The sequence below is a fragment of the Tetrahymena thermophila genome (genome assembly GCF_000189635.1).
Source record: "Tetrahymena thermophila SB210 genomic scaffold scf_8253815, whole genome shotgun sequence".
NCBI classification, from domain to species: domain Eukaryota; phylum Ciliophora; class Oligohymenophorea; order Hymenostomatida; family Tetrahymenidae; genus Tetrahymena; species Tetrahymena thermophila.
In genome coordinates, this window is record NW_002475926.1 from 58,897 (window position 1) to 82,481 (window position 23,585).

The following is a 23,585-nucleotide window of genomic DNA, read 5'->3' on the forward strand; positions in this document are numbered from 1 at the left end:
TATTTTAAAATTCTTTATTGAAATCAAAATTTTTAATAAAAATTTTAGATTTTATTTTAAGTCTTATTTGAGCATTTTGTTAGATATTATTTTGTTTGTTTGTTAAAATGATTCTATCTATTTTATTATGTTACTTTATAAAAAAAATCTTTAAAATTTTTATTATTCGGAAAATGAACATTCAATCTCAAGGTAAACATTTTTTTTTTTTATATGAATATTAACTAAAAAATCCTATTTATTTTAATGTAAAAATAATTTTCTCTCAAAATAAAATAATTTATTTTATTCATTTTTTTCTCAATCAAAAAATTTTTTTGTTTAGTAAAAAATTAAAATAAATAATTGTTTTTTATTTTTTAGCAAAGATTTTGGATAAAAATTTTTGATTAATTTAATTTGAAATTAATTGCTTTGATTAGTGACCATCAAAGTATGTATTGATTAAAAATCAAATTGCTTTTTAATTTTTTAAAATAATAACGATAAAAAAGATTTTTTTAGTTTTTATTTAAATATTTGCACTTATATATAAATGAATGCTAATTAACAAATAAGAGATAGGTTAAATACATTTGGTAATTAATAAAATTTAAATGACACCTTAGAAAGGAAAAAGACTACCCTAAGATAAATGTTTTAAGCAAAGACTGTTAAGTGCGAAAAGCTTTCTAAGAGTATATTGTTACATTTTGATATAATTAAACAATAAATGCAATTTATTTATACTTATTTGATTAGGTGGAATGACTTGGAATCATAGGTTATTAGAAGTGAGTGATCATATTAGATACTACAGTGTTGAACCTAATAAATAATTAAAAGGAGAAGTAGCGTTGGAGGATGTTTTTGAAATAACTTTTCCAGATGAGTCAAAAAAAAATCCTAAAAGAAGCATTTGTTTTACATTTAGGGTTGATAAATATAAATAATTTAAGGTAAGAATTAAAAATTTGCATGTTCAAATTTGAATTAATATAAAAAAAAGAATGGATAAGAAATTTAATAGAAGATCACTTATAGTAAAAATAAAACTGTAGGACATTTAGTATGGGCCTTTAAGTTTACTGAAAAGGATATGGATGAGTATTAAAAAATAAAAGATTTAATTGAGCAAAATAATCAAAATTTAGCTTAAATGGGTAACTCTATGATATAGCAGTCATAATTTAATTAGAATAATATGTAGGGATAACAATAAAAAGATCGCTTGCAAGACTAGATTCGATTATAGTCACAAAATGAGATTATAGAAGGAAATGATTAAGAAAATAATTAAGAAGATATTTAAAAAGATAGTGATGATGAAAACTAGAAGAATGAGAATTAAAATAATTAACTTAATGGGAGAGATTATTTTTAGAATTGTCTGTAAGTTAATTAGTAAGTTATTTACTTTGTTAGTTAGTTATTTAGTTGTTAATTAGTTAGTTAGCTATTTTGTTCTTTATATTTTATTTAGAGAAATAAAAATAAATAATTGCTCATATTGAATTTATATTTTATATTTCTATATTTGAAGAGGGAATCAATACAATTGGGACGAAATGTACAATAAACTATTCGAAATTTATTATCAAAGAATAAAATAAAATAAGTAATTATCTGCCTAAGAAGAAATATAGATGGCAATATATTTATTTACTATTATGGGAAAGTATTGATTTTTTTTTGATTATAAAGATTTATATTTATTAAATTTTTCATAGATTCCGTGAAGAATCTGTTCTATGTGTTAAAGAGCTTATTCATGAGCTCATATTTCCAGAGAAAAAAAGATCATATATTGAAGTATCTAGAGAACATCCTATGTACTAATTTAAGTAGCAAGGAGAAAAGGTCTACGAAGTAAACAGAATATTTGTTAGGCTATCATATATACAAACCGTTTATGATAAATATGGAGATATTGTTGATTATGAAGATGTAAATACGAAAAATTTGAGTAATGAATTTAAGGCAAATAACTATTTAACTAATACCATCCACGATATAGTAATTTAGAGCAGAATCTTCGAATTAAGAGTATAAATATAAAAATAAATACTTTTTTTAAAAATGAATTTTTGGAATTTAAATATAGATTCCTTTGACTTGCTAGGTAGAGTATTTAGGTTTTAATTGTCTCTGCTATGCTGTGCCAAAAGTTGAAATGGTATTTTTATTTACAATAAGGATTATTTTAGTAACATCAACATTAATTAATTATTTAGCCAGATGATGAAATAAAAAAGTATCATAACAAGGGATATAGCAAACTAACTAAATCACCTTTAGATGCATAAAAAGCAAGCTTAATTTAAGGTTTTGATATTGAAGATAAATATAAAATAAAACCTAGTATTGAGATGAGTATGAAAGCTATCAGTGATAAGATGAAATTAGAGCAATTGATCAGTATGGAATCAGATAAGAAAGGTGGTAATTTTCTTTCTTATTTTTGTGAGGTTCACGATTGGGACCAAAAAGCCTCTTCAGAAAATAAGAACAATTAAGATACAAATTAAGATACAACTATAGACACTAGTAATAAGTTATATTACATATATCGTACATCTACTGTTTTACCTCTCCACATAGAAGTTTCTGAAAAGCTAAATAAAAGAGTAAATCTTTTCAAAGATAGACTTCGAGAGGAATATGCCTGCAGATTAGATAAACCTATGTCAAATTCAGCATTTATTGTGAGTTAAAATACATAACAAGAAGTAATAAATATTTAATACAAAGTCTAATTTTATTAAAAATTGGTTTTTGTAAAATGAAGCTGAGGGTGACTCAAGCCTCTACAATTCTAATAAACTCTGTATGTAAATAAGTGCTTGATGACCTTGAAAGTTTAAAATTAATAGCAATAGGCCCTGAATCTATTATAAGAATAATGCACAAATATGGAGTAAATATGAGACACTTGGGAAAGATTGCTAACAAGGCTATTTTACCTCATGTTAAAAATCTTTGTATTGCTGAGATGATTGCAAGATCTACCAAAAAAATTTTAAGAGCCAACATATCAACATACATACTTAAAAAATTCAGGATTGGTGAGAATTTTGATGAAGACGATGAAGCTGTTCTCGCAAGTAATCCCAAAATTTTAATTAATGTGAAATAATTAATCAAACTTATCTATTTTTAATCAATTGATAATTAGAATTTTATGGGTTTGGTCAGACAGTAATTCAACCAAATAATAATGCCGATATAGATAAAAACTAAAATGAGAGGCCTATATATCAGAAATTGATTGAGTTAAAAAATCGTCTTTACAGTAAATAATTATTTAAATCAAAAATATATATATATTTATTTTGTTTATTTTATTTTTTTAAAGACGAAATGAACTAAGATAACTCAGTTGAAAATAATTAGCAAACAGTAAATAGTGAATATAATTGGATACTAGATGAAGACAATGTTACCTCAATTCTATAAAATCCTAATTCTAAGAATAAACGTGACTATAAAAGACCTATTTCGAATAAGAAAGATTAAGACTAAAAGGATATGATTTAGAGAATTTTCCAGAGAAAATTAAGAGAAATATATTGGGATTACTTAAATCTCGTTTTTTCAAATGATGAAGAAACAAAGATCTTTTGGTAGGAAATATTGAGACCGTAAATACACAAAGATTTCGGATATGATATTGGTACCACGTTTCCTATAGGAATTTCTGAAGGATTTGTCATTCATTCTATAAAATATCATTGGAGAATAAATTTCCATGTTTATGATACCTTCAAGCTTTTTACTGCTCAGCCATTTGGCTAGTATGAGAAAATAAATTTTTTCTAAATTTGTGTAAAAAGCAAGATTTATAATATGAAAAATTTAAATATTCATAAACTGGTTAACTTGCATAAAAAATATATAGAAGAGGGAAAGTATGATCTAGCTTTTTATTACCTATAAATAAAAGAAAGTAATCAAACCAATTAAATAAATTATTAATTGAATCTTTATTTTTAATTTAATTTAGTCCTTTTGACATCGTCAAAAGAAGTTGAATACAATCCTCCTCAAGCACATGAGTTAAGTTAAATTTTAATAAATCAAGCCTATGTGAAGTATAAGCAAACTAAATCTTAATTTTAAAATTTAAATCCTCAAGATCGTTAACAATAAATAGATTATATAGAACTATTGATAAAGTAATCTATGAAATATATACCTCTTTTCCATGGCGAAATAATTAAACTTGCAGGATTATATGAGAAAGTTAGATTTTTTAAAAAATAAGAAAAAATAGAAAAACCCAAAAATTTTGATCCAAAGAGTGATATTGGCAATATTTTATCTAATATGGATGCTCTTACCAGAATACTAGAATTTCATTTAGGAAGAGGCCATCCTCTATATTCTTTTCTTCTTTGTTTCTAAGCAAATTAAAAAATAAAACAAGAAAATCTTTACAACTTAAAAAGTTAAATGTAAATAATGAAACAAATAAAACTTGATATAAAGCTTTAAAATTGGTATGATTATTTTCAATAACAACCTTAAAAATCTTTTGAAAAGTAGGAAGAAAAAGATAAATATTATTAAGGGCTATTTAATGCTTGGGAATAAAAATAAGAAATTAAATTGAAAGGTATCCAACTAGATATAAATAAGCTTACTGCAGGTCTAAATGTATGCTTAAAATTGTATGAATAAGCTATTGATAACTCATTAAACACTTTAGGTATATATTAATAAATAAATATTAATTCATAGAAATTTAACTTAAGGCTTTCAAATAATAAAATCAAATTGAAAAATAAATCCTTCTTTTTTTTAAATATTTATAAAAAAAAAACATATATTAAAAATTTACTTCATTACTTAATTTCTTTCTTTCTTCTGGATTTTTAAAAATTAATTTGTTGTTTATTAAAAATATTTTATAAAGATTTAATTTAACAATTAAAATAAATTTTATCTATTGCTTTGATGTTTATTTATAAAAAATATAAAAAAATAACTATTATTTGAGCATTAAAAATTTAAAATAATTAAATTACTTTTATAAGATGATTTTTGTAATAAATAGGAAATTATCATATAAAAATAGCTGAGTTTTAGCAAGACTTTGCAATAGTTGATTACTAAATGTTTGAATTACTTAAATCTCTGAAAAAACTTCATAAAGCATTATGTATAATAGAAAATTGGGAACCAAAAAACCCTAAAGATTTGTAAGGTCTTATAGAGTTAGATGCAAAAGGTTATAATTTTCCTTTCTTAGAAACTGGTAATGTTTAAAAGCTTGCAAATTTAAATATTCAAATAGCATTGATAGAAACTAGCTTAAGTAATAATTAATTTTTTTAAGATAAAATATTAACTTTATGAATTTATTTAGATCGTTATAGTAGCTCTCTTACATTTGTATAAAAGTCTAAAATATATTTGAAATATACAGGATTGAAATAGTATAAGCTAAATGTTTACACATAATATTTAATTTGCTACTGTTTATATAACATGAGTTTATCAAGTGAAGAAGAAATTTAAAAAGTAATTATTCCCTTTAAAAAAATTTTTTTGTGATTAACCTCAATTTCCAGTTAGTTTAACAAGTTGAAGATTTATGGACATTAGTAGATTAAAATGCAATTGATTAAGAATTTAAACCAGATCAGGTTTCATATTTGTATTAATTTTGCTTCAAGGTGAATAAATTGATTTTTTGGATATCTTAGATATTTATTAATTTTTTTTGTAAAAATGTAGGTTTTAATTGAGCAAGAGATGAAATAGTTAGATTTTAAAAGTAAATTAAATTTGATGAATATTTTAGATGAAGAAAATGAAAGATAAGAAGATGTAAGGATATTTTATATATATGGATGAATTTTAATATGTAGTTTTAAAATAATGTATCTAGATTTAGGACGTTTTTGATAATTATGCCTTTAAAAACAACTTTACAGGATAGCAATATGTAATGAGAAGGAAAATTTACACAAGTTCAAAACTGTATGACCCATTTTTGAAATTCAAAGAAGCCCCTATAACTGAAGAGGAAAAGCTAGAAATTATTAAATAGATATTATAAAGCAACCAACAAATTTAAGAAATAGACTAAATGCCTAAAATTAATTAGTCTTCTTAAAATAAATATGATCTAAACTTATATATTAAATCTGTTTTAGAAGATATAGAGAAATAGTATAATAACTTTGACAGATTACCTGATCCTTATTTAACGAGGGAATAAAAACAAAGATTTACTTAAGAAGAATAGATTGCTTATTTAGAATACTAAAAAGAAGCAAACATAATTGAATATAAAGAAAAGATTAAAAAATCGTAATTTTTTCTAATTTAAGCTTTTTTACATTTTTTTTCAAAAAAGGATATCTTATAGGACATTGCAAGCCTTGATGAAAGCTCTTGGATTCAATTTCTTTTACTACGCTATAAAAAAATCGTTCAGTTATTAAAAACCAAACTAAATAAGTAAAAAAATATTTCATAAATTAAAATCTGCTAAATTTATTTTTGTAAAAAACAGAAAAATAGAAAAGATAATAGAAAATTAACAAATGAAGTGAAGTCAGTCTCTATGCAAATAAATTGCCTTACTAATAAATTTTATTAATTTAATTAACTATATCAATATATAAATCTATTTAAAGCTTAATTTATTTATTTATATTTCTTGATTTCAATAATTTTTTGTTAATAAAAAAATAATAATATTTGTAATTAACATTATTTCTTACTCTCTCTTAATTATCTTTTAATATAAAATAAATATTTAAGATCAATTTCCATCAAAGATATCATTTTAGTTTATTTTAATAAAATATTAAATAATTCATTTTTTGTATGAAGAAAATTGATTAAAAAATAAAATAATTTAATTGATCATATTTTGCAATTAATTAATAAATTAATTTTTTTTTTTAACTTACAAAACAATATTTTATATTTTAAAAATGGTATTTTTATGTTACATTATTTATTAAAATTTTTTGATTTGTTTTTTATGGTTTAAATTATTTTGAGGTTAAATCATATCCATTTAGTTTTTATCTGTTATTATATGGTATCATTTTTAGACACAAAAAATTTGAATTAGTAACTATGTTTCTAAACAAAACTTACAGGATACAGTAAGCAATATTTTAATGAATTTTTAAGAAGGAATATAAATATTGTATCGATTATTAATAGTATTTTTTTTAAGTATTTTGGATTAAAAAAATATATGATAAATAGATATATTGTACTTTGATCTTTAATTAATTTTTGATTTCATTAACTTTAAAATTTTACAAAAATTACAAAAAAAACTCAAAATTATTTCATAGATTACATAAGCAAGTAAGTAAGTAACGACAGCAAAAAGCAAATATACTTAATATATCTTAGACATAGTTTAAAGGTAAAAGAAAAGCAAGCATAGAAACTTGCATAGAAGATGAACAAATATAGCTTATAGTTTAAATCTGCTGAATTTGAATTGGCATTCTTTTAAAACTAAAAAGATAATACCATTTTGGTACTAAAAGTAGGAACAATAATTAACATATTGCAATCTATAGTCATTTTGATATTCTATTTATCAGAAAAAGACTCTCAAATTTAAGATAAAATTATGGGGGTTTTATTCTTTGTGGTAGGAGTTACAACTTGGTGTGTTAAAATTTAAATTAAGAAATGCCAAAAATTCACAAATTCTGTATTATTTTTCAAAAACTGTATCATATGCATTATAATAGGAATATATCAACTCTCAAAGGATAGTAATCGCTCCAATAGTTTTATGGGGTATTAACCTCTACTTGGAGTTCTTCTAGCCATCGAATTTATTACTAGTACTTAAGGAACTAACTTTTTATTCAAGATATTAATGTGCGCTTTAAATATCGTCTTTTTTGTAATATTTTCTTAACATACTTATATTTTTTACTTGATTAAATACCACTAATTTTAATTTATTAATACAGTTTTTAAGCAAAAAATATGCAAATTAGTGATTACTTATTATTTGTTTATTTTTACAAAAATACATAATAGAGTTTAGCTTTTTATGGAAATAATTCTGCATGTTTGGTCATAGCTACTTCTCTAGGTGCTTTTTATTTTTTGCTTTTCATTTATTTGAATGATAAGTAAAACAGAGATCTTTTTCTTGATAAGCAAAAATCTTCTGAGTTGTCTTTCTTAATTGATAAACTGCTTCCTATTAATATTGTCGTAATGAAATATAACCCAAAAGAGGAGAGGAGCTTTTTGCATTAAGTAAATAGAAAGGCTTAAAACACATTTAACATATCTGATAATGATGCTTTTAAAGAGTTTTCTAAAAGAGTTATTGTGAAACAAGACACTCAAGATGACCAAGAAAAAGATTCAGAAAACTCAGATGAAAATATGAATAAAAAGTAAAATGAACAAGAAAAAACTCTTTTTTTTTAGATAGAAAGTATTGCAAAAGAAAATTATTTAAGACAAAAATAAGAAAAAAATAAAGCTAGTAATGAAAAAAGGTAATCACTTGCAAAAAGTGAGCGAAATTCAAAGCTAGTCATTAGAACAGATAAAATAGGATCTATAACTAAGCTATAAAGGAATAAAATAAATTCACTTTATGAGAGGCCAAAGAAATTATCTGATGAGGTTAAGTATAACGAGAGAGTTAACTCTGGAGAAAAAGAAAGAGTGTAAAGATTTTCTATATTTGAACCATCTAAGGCAAGCTCGTATGATAGAAATAAGAATAATTCTATTGATAGATATAACAGACCAAAAGAATCTTCTTTGGAAAGAACTAAAAATATTTCAATAGAAAAGAATGTTATAGGATCAAATGAAAGAGTTACTCATAACTCTGGCGAAAAAAATAAAACACTAAACAATTCTGTTGAGAAGGAAAGATCTAGATACAATGTAGAGGAGAGGAGCAAAAAAATTTCATTTGAAAAAGATAAACTAAGCAATAATAATGCCACACCTCATCACATTCGCGGTAGCAAGAGATCATCTACATTAAAAATCGATAATACAACAAGTAATTTATTCATTATAAATAGTTTTTCATTTTATTATATTTCTAATAATTAATTTTGTTACTTAGCATAAAGTGGAGGCCAAGCAGGAACAAAATTCGTAAGAAGAGTGTAAAAAAAGGGTACAATTTTGAGAAAAGTTTCCAATTTCAATCTAAAGTCCGGAGTTGCAAACTCTAAGGTTAAATACGGAGAGGATGTTTATGATAGAATTGACATCTTCTAAGGAGTTTACACTCAGAAAGATGGGAGCTAAAGGTAGATTTCGATAAAAATTTACACTTACAATGTGAATGAGTAGTATTAAGTCATATTAATTGAAGATGAAACATTAGAGGGTTAGGTTAAATTCCTCAAAGAGCTGAATAAATTTTTATATAAAAGTTTCTCTGAATCCTTAGAGCAATTTAGAATGCCTTTAGCTTATTCTTTGATGAAATTAAATGAAAATTATGAAAATTTAAGAGCAGGCAAAGAAGAAAAAAGTCCAACTAGCTGTACAAACTTTAATTAATATCATCATAAAATTTTAGATGGAAATAGGCAATCTTTTACTCAGATTTAGTAAAGCGATTTTTCTCAAACAAACATTTCACCAATTAACAAACACAAGCACACAACTACAAATAACTCTATTTTTTACTCTAACATTAACAATATTTTAATCAAAAATCCTGAGAATTTTTCTGCTATTAATTAAGATACAAATTAATCATAATCCTTGAATAACATTTAGCAGTACATTTAAGATTTACCTTCAAGCAGAAGGCGTGCTAACTCGCTAACCTAAGAGTCAATTGAAAGAATTTATGAGTCAATTAATAACACCCGATACTATGGTTTTCTAACTTTGAACAAGATTTATAATTATATTGATTACATCTCTATCCTATAGTAAATTTTATCTTGCTCATTATTTTAAAAATTTTTAATATTTCCTGTAAATCCTAATTAAATAAGACCTTCCTCTAGTCATTTTTTTTTCTTATAATCAGCTATATTTTTTTCAAAAAAAAAAATACAACCCTTGTCAAATTGGTCTTTTTTATTAGCAAGGGAATACAGGACATTACTATTTGAATTTATTATTTTAAATTTTAATTTAATTTATTGATTAATACAGAAAGAAATAAATAGAATTAAGATTGAGTGAGATAAGTATGAAAAGGATAATGAATGATGTGCTAAAGGTAGTTGAATACCAGGCATGCAAAAAGAAGGTTAAGATAGTCTTTATAAATGAGTTAAGATATGACAGAATTACCTCTGATGAGAGGAGAATAAAGTAGCTGCTGTTAAACTTTCTGGTAAATATTTTACATAAAACAAGTAGAGGCTATATTATAGTTAGAGCAAGCACCAAATCAAAACAACTAGAAACTATCAAAATATCAATTTATAATTCAGGAAACTACACTTATCCTATTTAGTATAGGGCAAAATTTAAACTAAATTCTATTAACGATATTCTTAATGCTAAAAAGAATAAAGATTGCTTAGAATAAGCTATCAATTCATAAATTGTAGGTAAACTCGGTCCCTACGATAAGGTTTCAGTGAGCCCTGGAGAAAGTGGGATAGGATCTACTTTATCATTTTTAATTTATACCGATATGAATATTTTAAATCTCCCTCATAAATTTGTTTCAGTGGATGATGTCGATTTGCAGATTTAACCAGGATTTAAAAGCGTAGCAAATATTTAATAAGAGGGAGAAATCTCAGACGGAACCAGTTATGATGCTACCTATAACATGAATAAGCTATAAGTTGAAAACCAACACTAAAACTAAAATAAATAATTCTTTCCATAAAGTTAATTTTAAGATATTGCAACAATTTGTGAAAGAGAAGACTAAACTTAAATGTACCTTTCTTCCAAAATATAAAATCTAGGATAGAAACAGCAGTATATTTTGCTTGACATACAAAATGATAAGAGCAATTTAAGCAGTTCTTTTTAATATTCTCCTCTGCATCCCATTACTAATAATTAAAATCAATAATCGTATGAGCCTAGCTTTTAGTTTAGCAATTTAGAATAAAAATTGAAAAGTTATAAAAATGCTGAAGAAGCTTTATTTGAAAATTAAAATAAAATTGATAATTCCAAAATAATTGATCAATATGATTAAAAGTCATATCAAATGGAAAATAATAATGATGATGATAATTAAATATTAGATTACGAAGGGGAAAACTAAAGTTACTATGCTTCAAATAAAATACCGAAAAATATCAAAAATAAACTAAACGAGTCAATTTCCTCAAATAATCGAGATATTAGATCTTAAACAAACAGCTACAGTTATCCATTAAAGTAAGAAAATATCTCAAGAAGAATGACAGCAAACAGCAGAGAAGAAAGCAGGTAATTCCTTGAATAAAAATTAAAATTAAATGCAGAATAAAATAAAACTCAAGCTGCCCATTCAACAGTTACTTTAGATTAAATAAACGAAAACTCATCTCCAAGATTAAATATGGATACTACTTAACCTTTACAATCACAATAGTTTTTGTAACCTTTCACTAATAATAAAAATAGCTAAAGGTTAATAATAACGAGTGATAATACTGATAGTGCATCGAAGTAGAAATTCAATATATAGAGCTAAACAAATTTTTATAATGAAGATAAATCTGAAAATAAGATTTCAGTAATTGGATTTTCTTCTCGGTAAGCAATTAGCAATAACAATAGCAATAATATTTAAAACAACGATGAATTAATGAACTCTTAAAAATTTAATAATTTAAATAATTCTGGCAGATAAAAAGCAAATATTATAAAATTGTAGCAATCAAATGTTGAAGATACTTTAAATTTAAATAAACATTCTAATATAAATATAACATCTTTGAATCATATTTAGTGAAGTTCTCAATTGCTATTCAAATTTACACAAAATTTTATGATCATTTAAATAATTCTTAAAAATGAAAAAAATATGATAAATGAGATTTTTAAGCAAACTTAAATTTAATTATTCTAATTCCCTTAAAATAAGCAATAAACCATAACTTGTTAATATAATAAAAATTATTAATCCAAAATTAGTTTTAATTATTAAAGAAAAATAAGCTTAAATTAACTAAATCCTTTTAATTATTTAAAATTTAATTTTGTTTAAAAATTTTTTAATTTAGTTTATAAAATGTAAATATTTTAACCTTTAAATTATGAATAATTTTTTGTATGTAAATCCAAAATATTTTAATATGTTTTAATTAAAAATTATATCACTTATTTATATTATTTATGTTATTTATGTGAATTAAATTTATTTTTAATTCATCCTTTAATTAAAAAATTATAGATTTAAATATTTAAAAATCTAAAAATAGAAAAATAAAATCTACTCAAAATATTCAATCTATTTTGCATAATTTCCTATCTAAATTAAAATTCATAATCATTTTTTTTAATAAAACTACTTTTAAATTTAAATTAAAAATTCAATTTCATTTATTTTTTATCATTAATAATTAAAAATTTTATAAAATTATGTTAAAAAATAAAGATTTATCTTTAAGTAAAATTAATTTATTTTCAATTCAATAATTAAATTTTTTTTAAAAAAAGCTAACAGATTTTATTAAATTATTTATTTATTCCTTTTTAATTAATTTAAAGGTTTTATGAAAGGATATTATAAATATATAACATGCAAATTAAAAATAAAAACAGCATGCCTGAGAAAATGAATAACCAAATTATTTAAATTTGGTACTCAATCATAATAATAATATCTTAGTCTGTCTTGCAAATATACTTTAATAAATTTAAAAACTGAAAAATGGTTTAAAGGAAAATATTGTCATAATAGATCATGAGAATAAATAAGTTGGAATATGGATATAGATTTTTCTTTCCCATTTTATTTATCCTTGACTAATATTTTGTTTTTAAGAATACGTTTTAGGATTATTAAATAGAAAAAAAGACAGAAGCATTAAATAAAAATATAAAAGGTTATGTTTCAAGAAGTATTGCAATCAAAGAAGAAGCGCTTGATTTGAAATAAAATCATAAAAAAAACAGGAAACAAAAAAATTAATCAAATCAAAAACGAATACTTGGATATAAAGAACTAATGAAAAGCTTAATAAACCAAGAAGAAAAATATGATTAAATAGAAATGAGCCCAAATTAACTGAAGATTGAAGAAACGTAAGATGAAGTGTACTCAAACTCTAATTAAATTATTCAATCATAATCTAACGATACAAAAAAGACAAATAAATGGACATAGAAGGAAGATGAAGCTCTTAAAAAACTAGTTTAAAGTTTTGGAGAAAAAAATTGGAGAAAGATTTCTGGCATGATGGAAGGCCGTAGCGCTATTTAGTGTCTACATCGATGGTCCAAAATTTTAAAACCTGGGCTTGTAAAAGGTAAATTCATATTTACATAATGGAATATTGTTTTTAATCATTGATGTATCAAAGTATAACATTTTGGATTTCAATAAGGATTCATTTTAGTGTATTTTTTGTTTAGATTTCAATACAGTTTAGTACTGCTCATAAAAATAAGGGTATTTGATTGAATAGCCTAATTTTCTTAACTTATAATAATTATCAAATTTTTTATTATCAAATAATACATTTAATTATCTAAGATTTATCTTTTAGTAAAGCACAGACAGACAGACTTGCGTGCATACATCAAACATAAGCAGCAAGTTATTTAATTAATTTGTGCAATCCTTAAAATTTAGTTTTTTATCTTTTAGTCTTCTCTCATATTTGCTTGCATCTAAGCTAAAAAGACAAAAAAATAATTTAAAATAGCATAATATTTTTATAAATTCTAATACAATTTATTATTGCGTTTATCAATTGATATACTTGACTACAAAGATATATTTTTCAAAATTTGTTACAAAAATAAGAAAATTCAAATAAATAATTAATGATATATAATTTATATCTCTATTATTTAACATGTATTTTAAAATTGCATTTTACTATCAATTAAAACAATAATAAGTCAAATAAGATTTACAAAACAGCTTCTTTTTCTCTTTTTATTAACAAAATTGTTATTAACTGATTTGCAGCCTAGCTCATTTTGCGTAATTAATTATTTTGTTTTGTTACATTTAAAAGGTCCTTGGACTGCTGACGAAGATGAAAAACTTATATACTGGGTTTAGTAATATGGACCTTATAAGTGGTCATAGTGCTCAGAATTAATAACTGGAAGAAGTGGAAAATAATGTAGAGAAAGATGGTTTAATAACTTAAATCCTAATGTCAAAAAAGGTAACTGGACTTAGGAGGAAGACAATGCAATTTTTAGAGTAAGATATTATTTTAGATTATTTGAGAAGCCATTCATTATTCAGATTTAACTTTGCTTTTTGTTCAAATTATTGAGATGTTTTAAATATCTAATTAATGTTGACACACAAATATTTTATTACTTAGGGTTACCTATCGCACGGTAGTAGCTGGAGTAAAATTGCTAAAAATTTAGAAGGCAGAACAGAAAATTCTGTTAAAAATAGATTTTATTCAACTGTAAGGAAACTTTTAAGTGATATGGAAAAGAAAGGAAAATATGTTAATCAAGATAACGAATGCGATATAAAGAATATCATTTAATAATCTTTATCTGAATATAGCTCATCTTAAAATATGATTAAATTATTAAATGAAGAATTAGATTAAGAAAATTAATAAAGGAGAAAATCCTCTACAACAGTGACGAACTCAGCTTCAATACAAGATTGCAATGAAATAAATATGAATTTAACCTTATAAACTTAAGAATCAAAAGGTGAGCATAAAGAATAATTATAAAAATTAGATATTTAAAATATACAGGATATAAATAACGAAAGCAATGATATTATTTAAAATATAACTGATGATCTATCAAATTAAAATTAAAAAAATTAAATTATTGCTTAAAAAAACCCCAGCGATAAAGAAATTTTACTATAAACTTCTGATAATTTTTAGTAAGATCTTGAGAAAGATGATATCTAAAAAGATCAATATTAAATTTTAAATAAAGATTTTCCATAAAATCAGCAGTATGAAAATGGAAATCATGAATAAATTAATAGGCAAAATATAGAAGAAAAATTATAAAAGCAAAACAATTCAATTAGTCCTTAAAATATAGTTTCTTAATAATAAAATTAATTATAATTATAAAACCCTACTCTCTAATCATAATAACTTTAAATTAAATTAAAAGATGAGTATTCTCAATAAAATTGCTTATATAGATTAATATTAGAAGGCAATGTCAGTATTAAGAAGACTACATCTATGCGAGACTATTCATTATATTAAAAAAATAAAGCAAAGACTAGAAGTAAAAAGTATTAAAAAGAATCATCTGATGATTTTAAAAAAAATATGCAAACTGATGATGCTAGTCCCAGCTCTTAAAGAAGCTAAGACTAATATCCTATTTCTTTTAATGCTTAAAACTAAATTTTTTAAAATGGATTAAGTTAGAAAGGAAGTATAAATTATGAACTATCAAAAGAAGAAAAGATGATGGTTTAAGTTTCATAATTTCATAATGATATCCCTCAAAATTAGCTTAAAGTTTTTAACGAATAAATGTTTATTAAATAAACTATTTCATAGTAAGAATAAAATAATAAAAATACCAAGTCGTAAAAAAAATAAATTTTATCATAATTGGGGAAAAATAGCAGCTAAGTATAGAATGGAAAGAACAATAACAGCAATTTAAGCTATTTATTAAAAGAAAAATTAATGAGTATTAATTAGCTATCCAAATTAAAAAATAGCGAATAAAAAAGGGAAGATTCTGAAAGCAGAGACGATAGTCTTAGCTAAGTATCAAGTGAGGCAAACATTGATTTTTAACCTAAAAAAGGTAATAGCAAACAATCTATACCAACTGTTTTAGAATAAGCTTAGAAGCTTTAAAAGGAGATTGAAGAAAAATAAAAATAACTCCTTATGCTCAGTCTAGAAGGAAAGGTAGATAAAAAAAAATAAAAAAAAGGGTATTATGATTAAATTGATGAAAGTAAACTGATATAAAATAAATAAATAGATGGTTAATAAAAATTAATTAAAGTTAAAGAAGAATATTAAGATGATGAATATAGCTTAAACAAAGATAAATCTGAATTCAAGAATAGTAGGAAATAATAAAAACCTTAAAAGGTCTAAATTGATCATGAACAGCAAAAGTAATTATTACAAAAAATGTTGCAGAGCCAATAAAACAAAAAGTTAAATAATTAAAATGAAGTAAACCCTCAAAGTAAAGAAGAAAATTTACCTAATAATAAGTTAAATAATTTTAATAAGAAGCTTCAATCTTAATTAAAGATTTTAAATACACTAAATACTCTTAAATTATAAAACAAATTTAATAAAAATTATGATAGCAGCGAAAGTGATGATTTGAATTTTAACACCTAAAAAAGTGAAGGTGAAGACGATTAAATTGATGAAGATAATTTCAATAAAAATGAGTTAGGTTATGATTAATAAGATGATGATGAAGAGGAAGAAGAGGGTGAAGAAGAAGATGATGATGATGATGAAGATGAAGATGATAATGATGAAGAAGATGATGATGAATATAATAAAAATGGAACTGGATCTAAGTAAATCTCTAATAAACTAATGAAATATTTAAGTTCGAGCTTTGCTAAATTAATGCACTCTATAACATAAAAATATAGCAAAAAGTATTAAATAGCAAAGTAAAATAAGGCTAATAAAAAAAATTAGATGAAATAGTAGGCTCATAAATAGAAAAGCTTAGATTAACTCCTTTAAGCATAGTAATACATTTAAAAGAATAACAATAACTTATCTAGTTAAAAATATATTAACATTTTATAAAATTAAAATGTCGTCAACTAAAAAAACAAAAACTAAAACAGAAATAATATTTAATAATTTGAAAAAAATAATAATAAAAAACAAAAGAAAGATGTAGAATCAAACTCTCAAAGTGAAAATAAAATTTAAAATAATATAGAAAATAATAATAAGTTAAATTAGAAATTATAGTAATAAATAATTGAAGGAAAAGACAATCAATCAAATTAAATAAATAATGTGGACTTCAACCAACAATAGTCTTTGATGATTTCTTAACAGCAGAAGTATATATAATAAGAGCTAAATAAATAAGAAAATTAACAATCATTATTATTAAAAATGGATGCATCTAAGAAATAACAAGCAAAAAAAAATAAAACTTAAAACACTCAAAGTAAATAATTACAAGAAAATACTAATGATATAAATAAGCAAAACTAAAACTCTTAAATGGAAATTGAAAGTATGAGCTTAAGTTCTGATAAATCTGTAAAACTAGGATAAGAAACTCAAGTAAAAGATGAGAATAAAAATAATATTATCAATAAAAAAAAATAAATAGCTGATTTAAATAAAAATAATTCTGGTGGAAACATTTTACAGCAGGATAATTTTATGAAAGATTCTGATTTTTCTCTTTCTTCTTAAATTTAGCAAAATTCTAGCTAAGAAAATATTAGAATGAATCATTCTTATCCTTAAATTAATGGTTAAAGTAATATATAGTTATCACAAGTCTCACAAAAAGATTAATCCTCAATTTATACTGGAGAAATTCTTAATTTAAGCTAGGAATCATTTGCTTAAGATTTAAGTAAATAAAATTTGAATTAAAATGGTGAAAAGTTAAAATACAACACTTTAGACTCATAAATGTATAAAATGAATAATCCTATTAGTAATAATATGGCTAAAGTAAACAATTCTAATAATTTATAAAATAAAAGTGTTTCTAATTAGAAATCGAACATAAATCAAGCAAATGCTTTTTTAAGTATTATGAGTTAAATACCTTAGGATGCATCAAAAAGCGATGACAGAATTGACTATTTAATTAGTCAGCTTTAATCTTTAGAAACTTTACTAAACACAACTAAACAAGAACTAAATAAATTAGAGTCAACAATAAAAGAGCCAGATCCGAATACTCAGCAGAATCAATCTCCTACACTTCTTCACAATGATGAAATGAGCAATATGGGTATTTTATCAAACCACAACCTAAATTTTATAAACTTTAATTAATATCATAATCCTAACTTATCTATGCAATAAACTTACAATCACTCTGATGAGCTGGATTCATCACTTATTCACCAATCAGAATACAAGCAATCAAATTTAAAATAACTCTCAAAGTATCATAGCTAAAATTCATAAAATCAAAAATTGCATAATAATTTAATGCAAAACAGCTATGAAGGTAGTAGTAATCACTCTCATAATATAAATTAAACCTAAGACGAGGAGAAAATGCATGATAATAATTAAAATCATATCTCAGATATACATTCTATAGATTTTGCATTTGATAACAAATATTCTAATGAAGATATGAATTATATTGGAGGCTAAGAACATGAAAAAGATTTATACCATCTTGGCAATATTTCACCATCTCCAATAAAAAATAATTAATATAGACACAAAGACAACAACTAACATAATGACTCATCTTAAAATATGCAAGAAAAAAGTGCTGATGATATTGCAATCAATGAAGAAACTGAATCAGATAATAGCTACCTAAATAAAAAGGATTCTTCTAAAATGGATGCTTTTAAAGTAATAGCTTGATTTCAAAAATATAAAATGTATAATTAAATTTTGAAAACTGAAATAAAAAACAAAAATAGCAATTTGAATTATTATTATTTGTCAAAACTAAAACTGAAAGAGTGAGTGTAAATTAGTTGAATAGCTCAAAATTAAATTATAATTAAGTAAAGAAAGATTTAATAGTTAATAATTTAATCAAAATATATTCATCCAGAAATTAATAAATCAATCAATACAAATTTTTGCATTTTTATACTTATTGCATTTTTGTATTATTATATAGTAAATATTTAATTGGATTCATTAAACTGTTGAAAATTTATTTTTGTATTAAAGTAATTCCTATTAAGTTAAAACTAAATGCAAATTTTTATTTAAAAATAAAATTTTTTATCGAAAAGTATTTAAAAATATTTATTTTTTTTACTTTCAAAAAATATTAATTGATGTTACTTTGATTTGATTTATTTATCTGTTGTTTTTAAAAAATTTATTTTTTTCAGGTTAAATTTTCAAAATTGACTTTTAATCTAGACTAATAATACCCCTTTATCTCACTTGATTGAAAAATATTTAGAAATAATTATTAGATAGCACCTAGAAAATTGAAAAAGCTAAGAGGTTACTAGTAAGATATTTAATTTAAAATTAGTTTGCCATCTAAAAATAGAAATAGTAAAATTTGAGCTTGCTTTAATACATATTTAGTAGATTTCATTTTATAATATCATAAAATTATTGATTCAGGATAAGCATAGAACAATAATTTATTAAGGATCACATAGTAATATTTTTTACTTTTTGTAATAAAAAAAACCAAAAATTAAAGTTCAATTAATTTTAAAACATAAAATCAAATTGCTTAAAATTAAAAGACAGTCATTTAACATTAATTATAACAAACAAATTAAAATTATAAAAATTATTCAATGCTATACTATAAAATATTATCAAGATTCTGAGCTTAAGCTTTAAAATTAAAGTCATTTAACATAAAAAGCTTGTTGATTTTGTAGATTAAGCAATTCCATATTGGTAATATTTTTTAAATTTTAGTTAATTATTCACAATTTTTTTACAATTAAAAGATTTAAAAAATATAAAATAGAAAGTTTTAGCTTTGTAATAAATCATTAAATAGCAAACATAAATAAATATAGCATATAAACATAATATAATATAAAATAATAATATTTTGCTTTTCGTTGTTTCTTTTCAAATAATATATTAAGTTAATTATTTTGTAAATTAGTATTGAGAAAAAATTATTGTCTATTTTGCTTGTTATTTTTTTTGTATTTACAAAAATAAAAAATAGCTTGGCTTAAAAAAGGTGTTTAAAATAACGATAACAGTTATTTCAATTGTTTTAAATTAAAGCAATTAATATATCAAAAATACAATTAATATTTAGATTTTTGAATAATAAGAATAAGTAAAAAATATTACTGATTTAATTTTGAAGAAAATCATAGGTTACTTAATAGAAAAAAAATTAGTTTTAATTGTATTAAATTGAAAACTAAATAATAAATTGTCTCAATAATTATGTGGTAACGAAATAATTAATAGATATTGGTTTTAATTTAAATTAGCATTATATTTCCGTTTGCAATCATGGAAAAGAAGAGAGAGAGAGTCTTATATTATACTCCTAATTCCTTGGTTAAAATTAAAAAATGTATTACTTAAATTCAACTCTAGGCTCTGATTTAGCACTTAAGCTATAAGGTTTTTATACATTTAATATTTTGTGCTTCTATGGAAATACTCAGAATTAGTCATCTATTTACTTTTTATATTTTTATATTAGTAAGCATATAGCTATAATCACAATAAATTACTGTTTAAAACTTCAATTAAAAAGAGTTTATTTATTAAAATTCTATATTCACACATTTTTTTAAACTTTTATAACAAATATTAAATACTTTATTACAATAGGAAGCTTACTTGTTTAAGCATTTATAATATAAAATATTAAAAGATTTTAATTTAATAAAATCCCTTTTAATAAATATGTAGTTCAATAAAAACTTAAAAAAAGTATGCTAATGATAAATATTTTAGGGATAGAAGTATTTCTGTATTTTCTAAAATATTAACTTATTTTATTTGTTAATTCATGCATTATTTTTAGTTTTTATGAATATTTTTTAGTAGTATTATGGTTTCTAATAGAATATTTTGAATATTTTTTGAGTATTCACTGTTTCAAAAGCATATAATAACTATTTTGTGTTAAATACAGGTAGAAAAAAAACTTATCATATACTAGATAATTAATTTGAAGTAATAGATTCTACTTTAAAAGAAATTTAAAGAAAGAAGCCAGTATGATAATATTACTCGTTAAATTGCAAGCGTCTTTATGTAAAAATATTCAGAGTTAACCAAATATGTCTTTTTAACATATTTAAAAAACTAATGAAGTAATATTTTATTTTTAAATTAGTATTATTAAATAAAATTTTATTTTAAGAAATAAGCTAAGAATTATTTGTAGAGTTTAATGCTTCTTTAGTAGATATAATAGTATTTGAGATTTTACTTAAGTATATAAGTAAATATTTTGTTAGAATTTGTATTGACTTACCTAATCATTTAGAATTATTATTTTCTAATTTAAATTGCTTTAATATATTTTTATGATAGAAAAGTATTATTTTACGTAAATAAATTCTAGATACTCAATTAATACCTATTTTTTAAAACTTTGTATTATTTTTACTAGAAATAGATAGAAATAGATAGAAATAGAGTATTTGTATTAGAAATATGATTTGCTCTTTTCTTATCATTTAATTAATTTTCTTTAATTAATTAAAAAAGAGATGACTTTTCTCTAATATGTTGTTTTTAGAAGTGGTCATCCATCCAATATTACTTTTTGATATATTAAAATAATAGAAAAAATGTCCTATTTTACTTTTAAACTAAATTTGCTATCAAAATAATTTATGCGAGAAGCCTTATTGACATGCACAGCTCTACACAAAAATGGAAATAAATGACTTAAAAATAATGCGCAAAACATAAAATCGAAATATATAACAAAATGTGAAACTATTTATGTAATATAATGATATCAAATACAACTTTTTACCTGATATCAAATATTTTTGTAAGTGTGAGTAATTATTTGATAGTCACCTTTATGATTTGTCAAGTCTCGCTAAAATTGATACTTAAGATAGAGGATATGGGTTAGTTTGAATAGCTTTTGGTAATATAATCGAAATTAGGTAGATACAAGTTTTGCCTTTATTTATTTTTTTAATTCAAAACTTTAAAAAGATAAGTTAGTAAGAGGGTAAGGTTGGTCGATAATAAAAATCAAACTGCTTTCGAAAAATATTGAGTAAATAAAAAATTGATTAGAAATCATCAGGCTAGAAAAAAGACCAGTTTGTGAATAGAGTATTGAGTAGAGTAGCATTTTAATCAACTAAAGCAAAAAATACAATTTGAATGATCAAATTAAATTCTTTTGCTTTTTTATTGTTTAGTACATATATCTCACAATTTTTTTAAATAGATCTTTTTACCTTGACGCAGATTTCATAATAAATAAATTTATATTAAATTAGATAAATTCAATTATCCCAAAAAATTCAAGACATTTCGTCTTTTTCGCATAAAACTAAACAAAAAAAAAATCAAAATTCACAAACTCTTACTTAGAGTACATACAATACATAAATTACTAATAAACAAATAAATACAAACAAAAAAATCAATATTATAAAAACAAACTTGAAAATAAATGAAATTGGTTATCAAGAGAAACAAATTGAGCTCATCTTGCTCCAAAGAAATTATTGGCAGCTCAAATGCTAGCCAAATCATTCGTGAAAAAAAGGTTGCTTTGAAGGTATTACGTGGTTAAAATGTTGATATGCTGGTCCATGAATACTAAGTTTTAAGCCAATTAAATCACACCAATATTATTAAACTTGCCTCTGATAAACCCTTCAAAATGTTAAAGGGTGAAGAAGGTAAAGTTGGATTAAAATTAGAACTCGGTCATATTGATCTTTTCCACTTCTTGAAATAGAGCTAACCTGCTCGTCTTAACACTCCCACTGTTAAATCTATTTTCCGTTAACTTGCTTAAGCTCTATAATATTTACATGATGAAAAACAATTAGCTCACAATGATATTAAATTAGAAAATATCTTGCTTTTCTTTATTTAAAATCAATAAACAGAAATTTGTCCTAAATTAATTGATTTTGGCCTCGCATCTGCTTCTAAAGTGTAAACATCTACTATTTACAATAACTGGTGCAATCGTTCACCTAACAATCTTCCTCCTGAGATTATCGAATAGCTTAATAAGTGCTGCGATGGCACATCCTCCCCAGCTTTAAAATCATTTGACAGTTTTGATGATGATGAAGAATCTGAATTTGATCTATCAAAATGCGATGTTTTTTAATTTGGCCTAACACTTTTCAATGCCTTGTTTTTAAACAATGCTTTCTGCTGGGAAAATGGGTCATCAAGCTATGAAAACTTCATCAATAATACCCCTGAAAATTATTGGTAATAAGAAAAAATATAACACATGCTCAATATGCTAAGAGTTGATTCTTCTTAGTAAGAAATCGAGCAAGTTGTTGATTTATTCAATCTCTGCTTTAAATATAACCCTTCTGAAAGACCTTCAATGAAATAAATTTTGGGACACGCTTGGTTTGTTTGATTAAACTCATGTATGCATGTTTGATTGAAATTACTGAAAGAAAATAAATAAATTAATTAATTAATTGCTCTTTCTTTCCCCACAGTAATAAAAAACAAGAAATTAATAACCAACCTAAAAAAATAATCATCACTTCCTTCATTTCTCAAATAAGAAAAATTAATTAAACACTTTACTTTAATCATAAAGCTGAAAACAAATATAAATTTTCTATTCCTCTATCTTACCCTCCTTTAAATTACTAACAAATCAAT

The 23,585-nt window shown here is 22.8% G+C and overlaps 4 protein-coding genes across 4 annotated transcripts; all 4 read left to right on the forward strand. All coding sequences in view use genetic code 6, as the record gives it.

The window, feature by feature from the left end:
• Positions 1-535: 535 nt before the first annotated feature.
• TTHERM_00495991 (translation initiation factor eIF3 subunit) lies at positions 536-6,537 on the forward strand (the record flags this gene model as incomplete). Its single annotated transcript, XM_001471014.2, has 18 exons — positions 536-677; positions 742-938; positions 989-1,383; positions 1,523-1,657; positions 1,710-2,025; positions 2,084-2,155; positions 2,214-2,708; positions 2,768-3,083; positions 3,155-3,271; positions 3,335-3,925; positions 3,983-4,687; positions 5,036-5,296; positions 5,348-5,502; positions 5,553-5,657; positions 5,719-5,811; positions 5,873-6,297; positions 6,344-6,447; positions 6,503-6,537. 18 exons carry the CDS (start codon positions 536-538, stop codon positions 6,535-6,537), a joined length of 4,659 nt encoding a protein of 1,552 aa, XP_001471064.2.
• An 877-nt stretch (positions 6,538-7,414) lies between these two features.
• TTHERM_000496001 (transmembrane protein, putative) lies at positions 7,415-11,884 on the forward strand (the record flags this gene model as incomplete). Its single annotated transcript, XM_012801043.1, has 4 exons — positions 7,415-7,873; positions 8,014-9,007; positions 9,074-9,899; positions 10,129-11,884. 4 exons carry the CDS (start codon positions 7,415-7,417, stop codon positions 11,882-11,884), a joined length of 4,035 nt encoding a protein of 1,344 aa, XP_012656497.1.
• Positions 11,885-12,934: 1,050 nt separating this feature from the next.
• TTHERM_00496990 (Myb-like DNA-binding domain protein) lies at positions 12,935-18,641 on the forward strand (the record flags this gene model as incomplete). The annotated part of the gene is made up of 3 exons (XM_001027888.3): positions 12,935-13,403; positions 14,121-14,314; positions 14,442-18,641. The coding sequence occupies exons 1-3, from the start codon at positions 13,103-13,105 to the stop codon at positions 18,639-18,641; spliced, it is 4,695 nt and encodes a 1,564-aa protein (XP_001027888.1). The 5' UTR covers positions 12,935-13,102.
• Positions 18,642-22,389: 3,748 nt separating this feature from the next.
• TTHERM_00497000 (protein kinase) lies at positions 22,390-23,331 on the forward strand (the record flags this gene model as incomplete). The annotated part of the gene is made up of 1 exon (XM_001027889.1): positions 22,390-23,331. The coding sequence occupies one exon, from the start codon at positions 22,390-22,392 to the stop codon at positions 23,329-23,331; it is 942 nt and encodes a 313-aa protein (XP_001027889.1).
• Between the last annotated feature and the right edge of the window lie 254 nt (positions 23,332-23,585).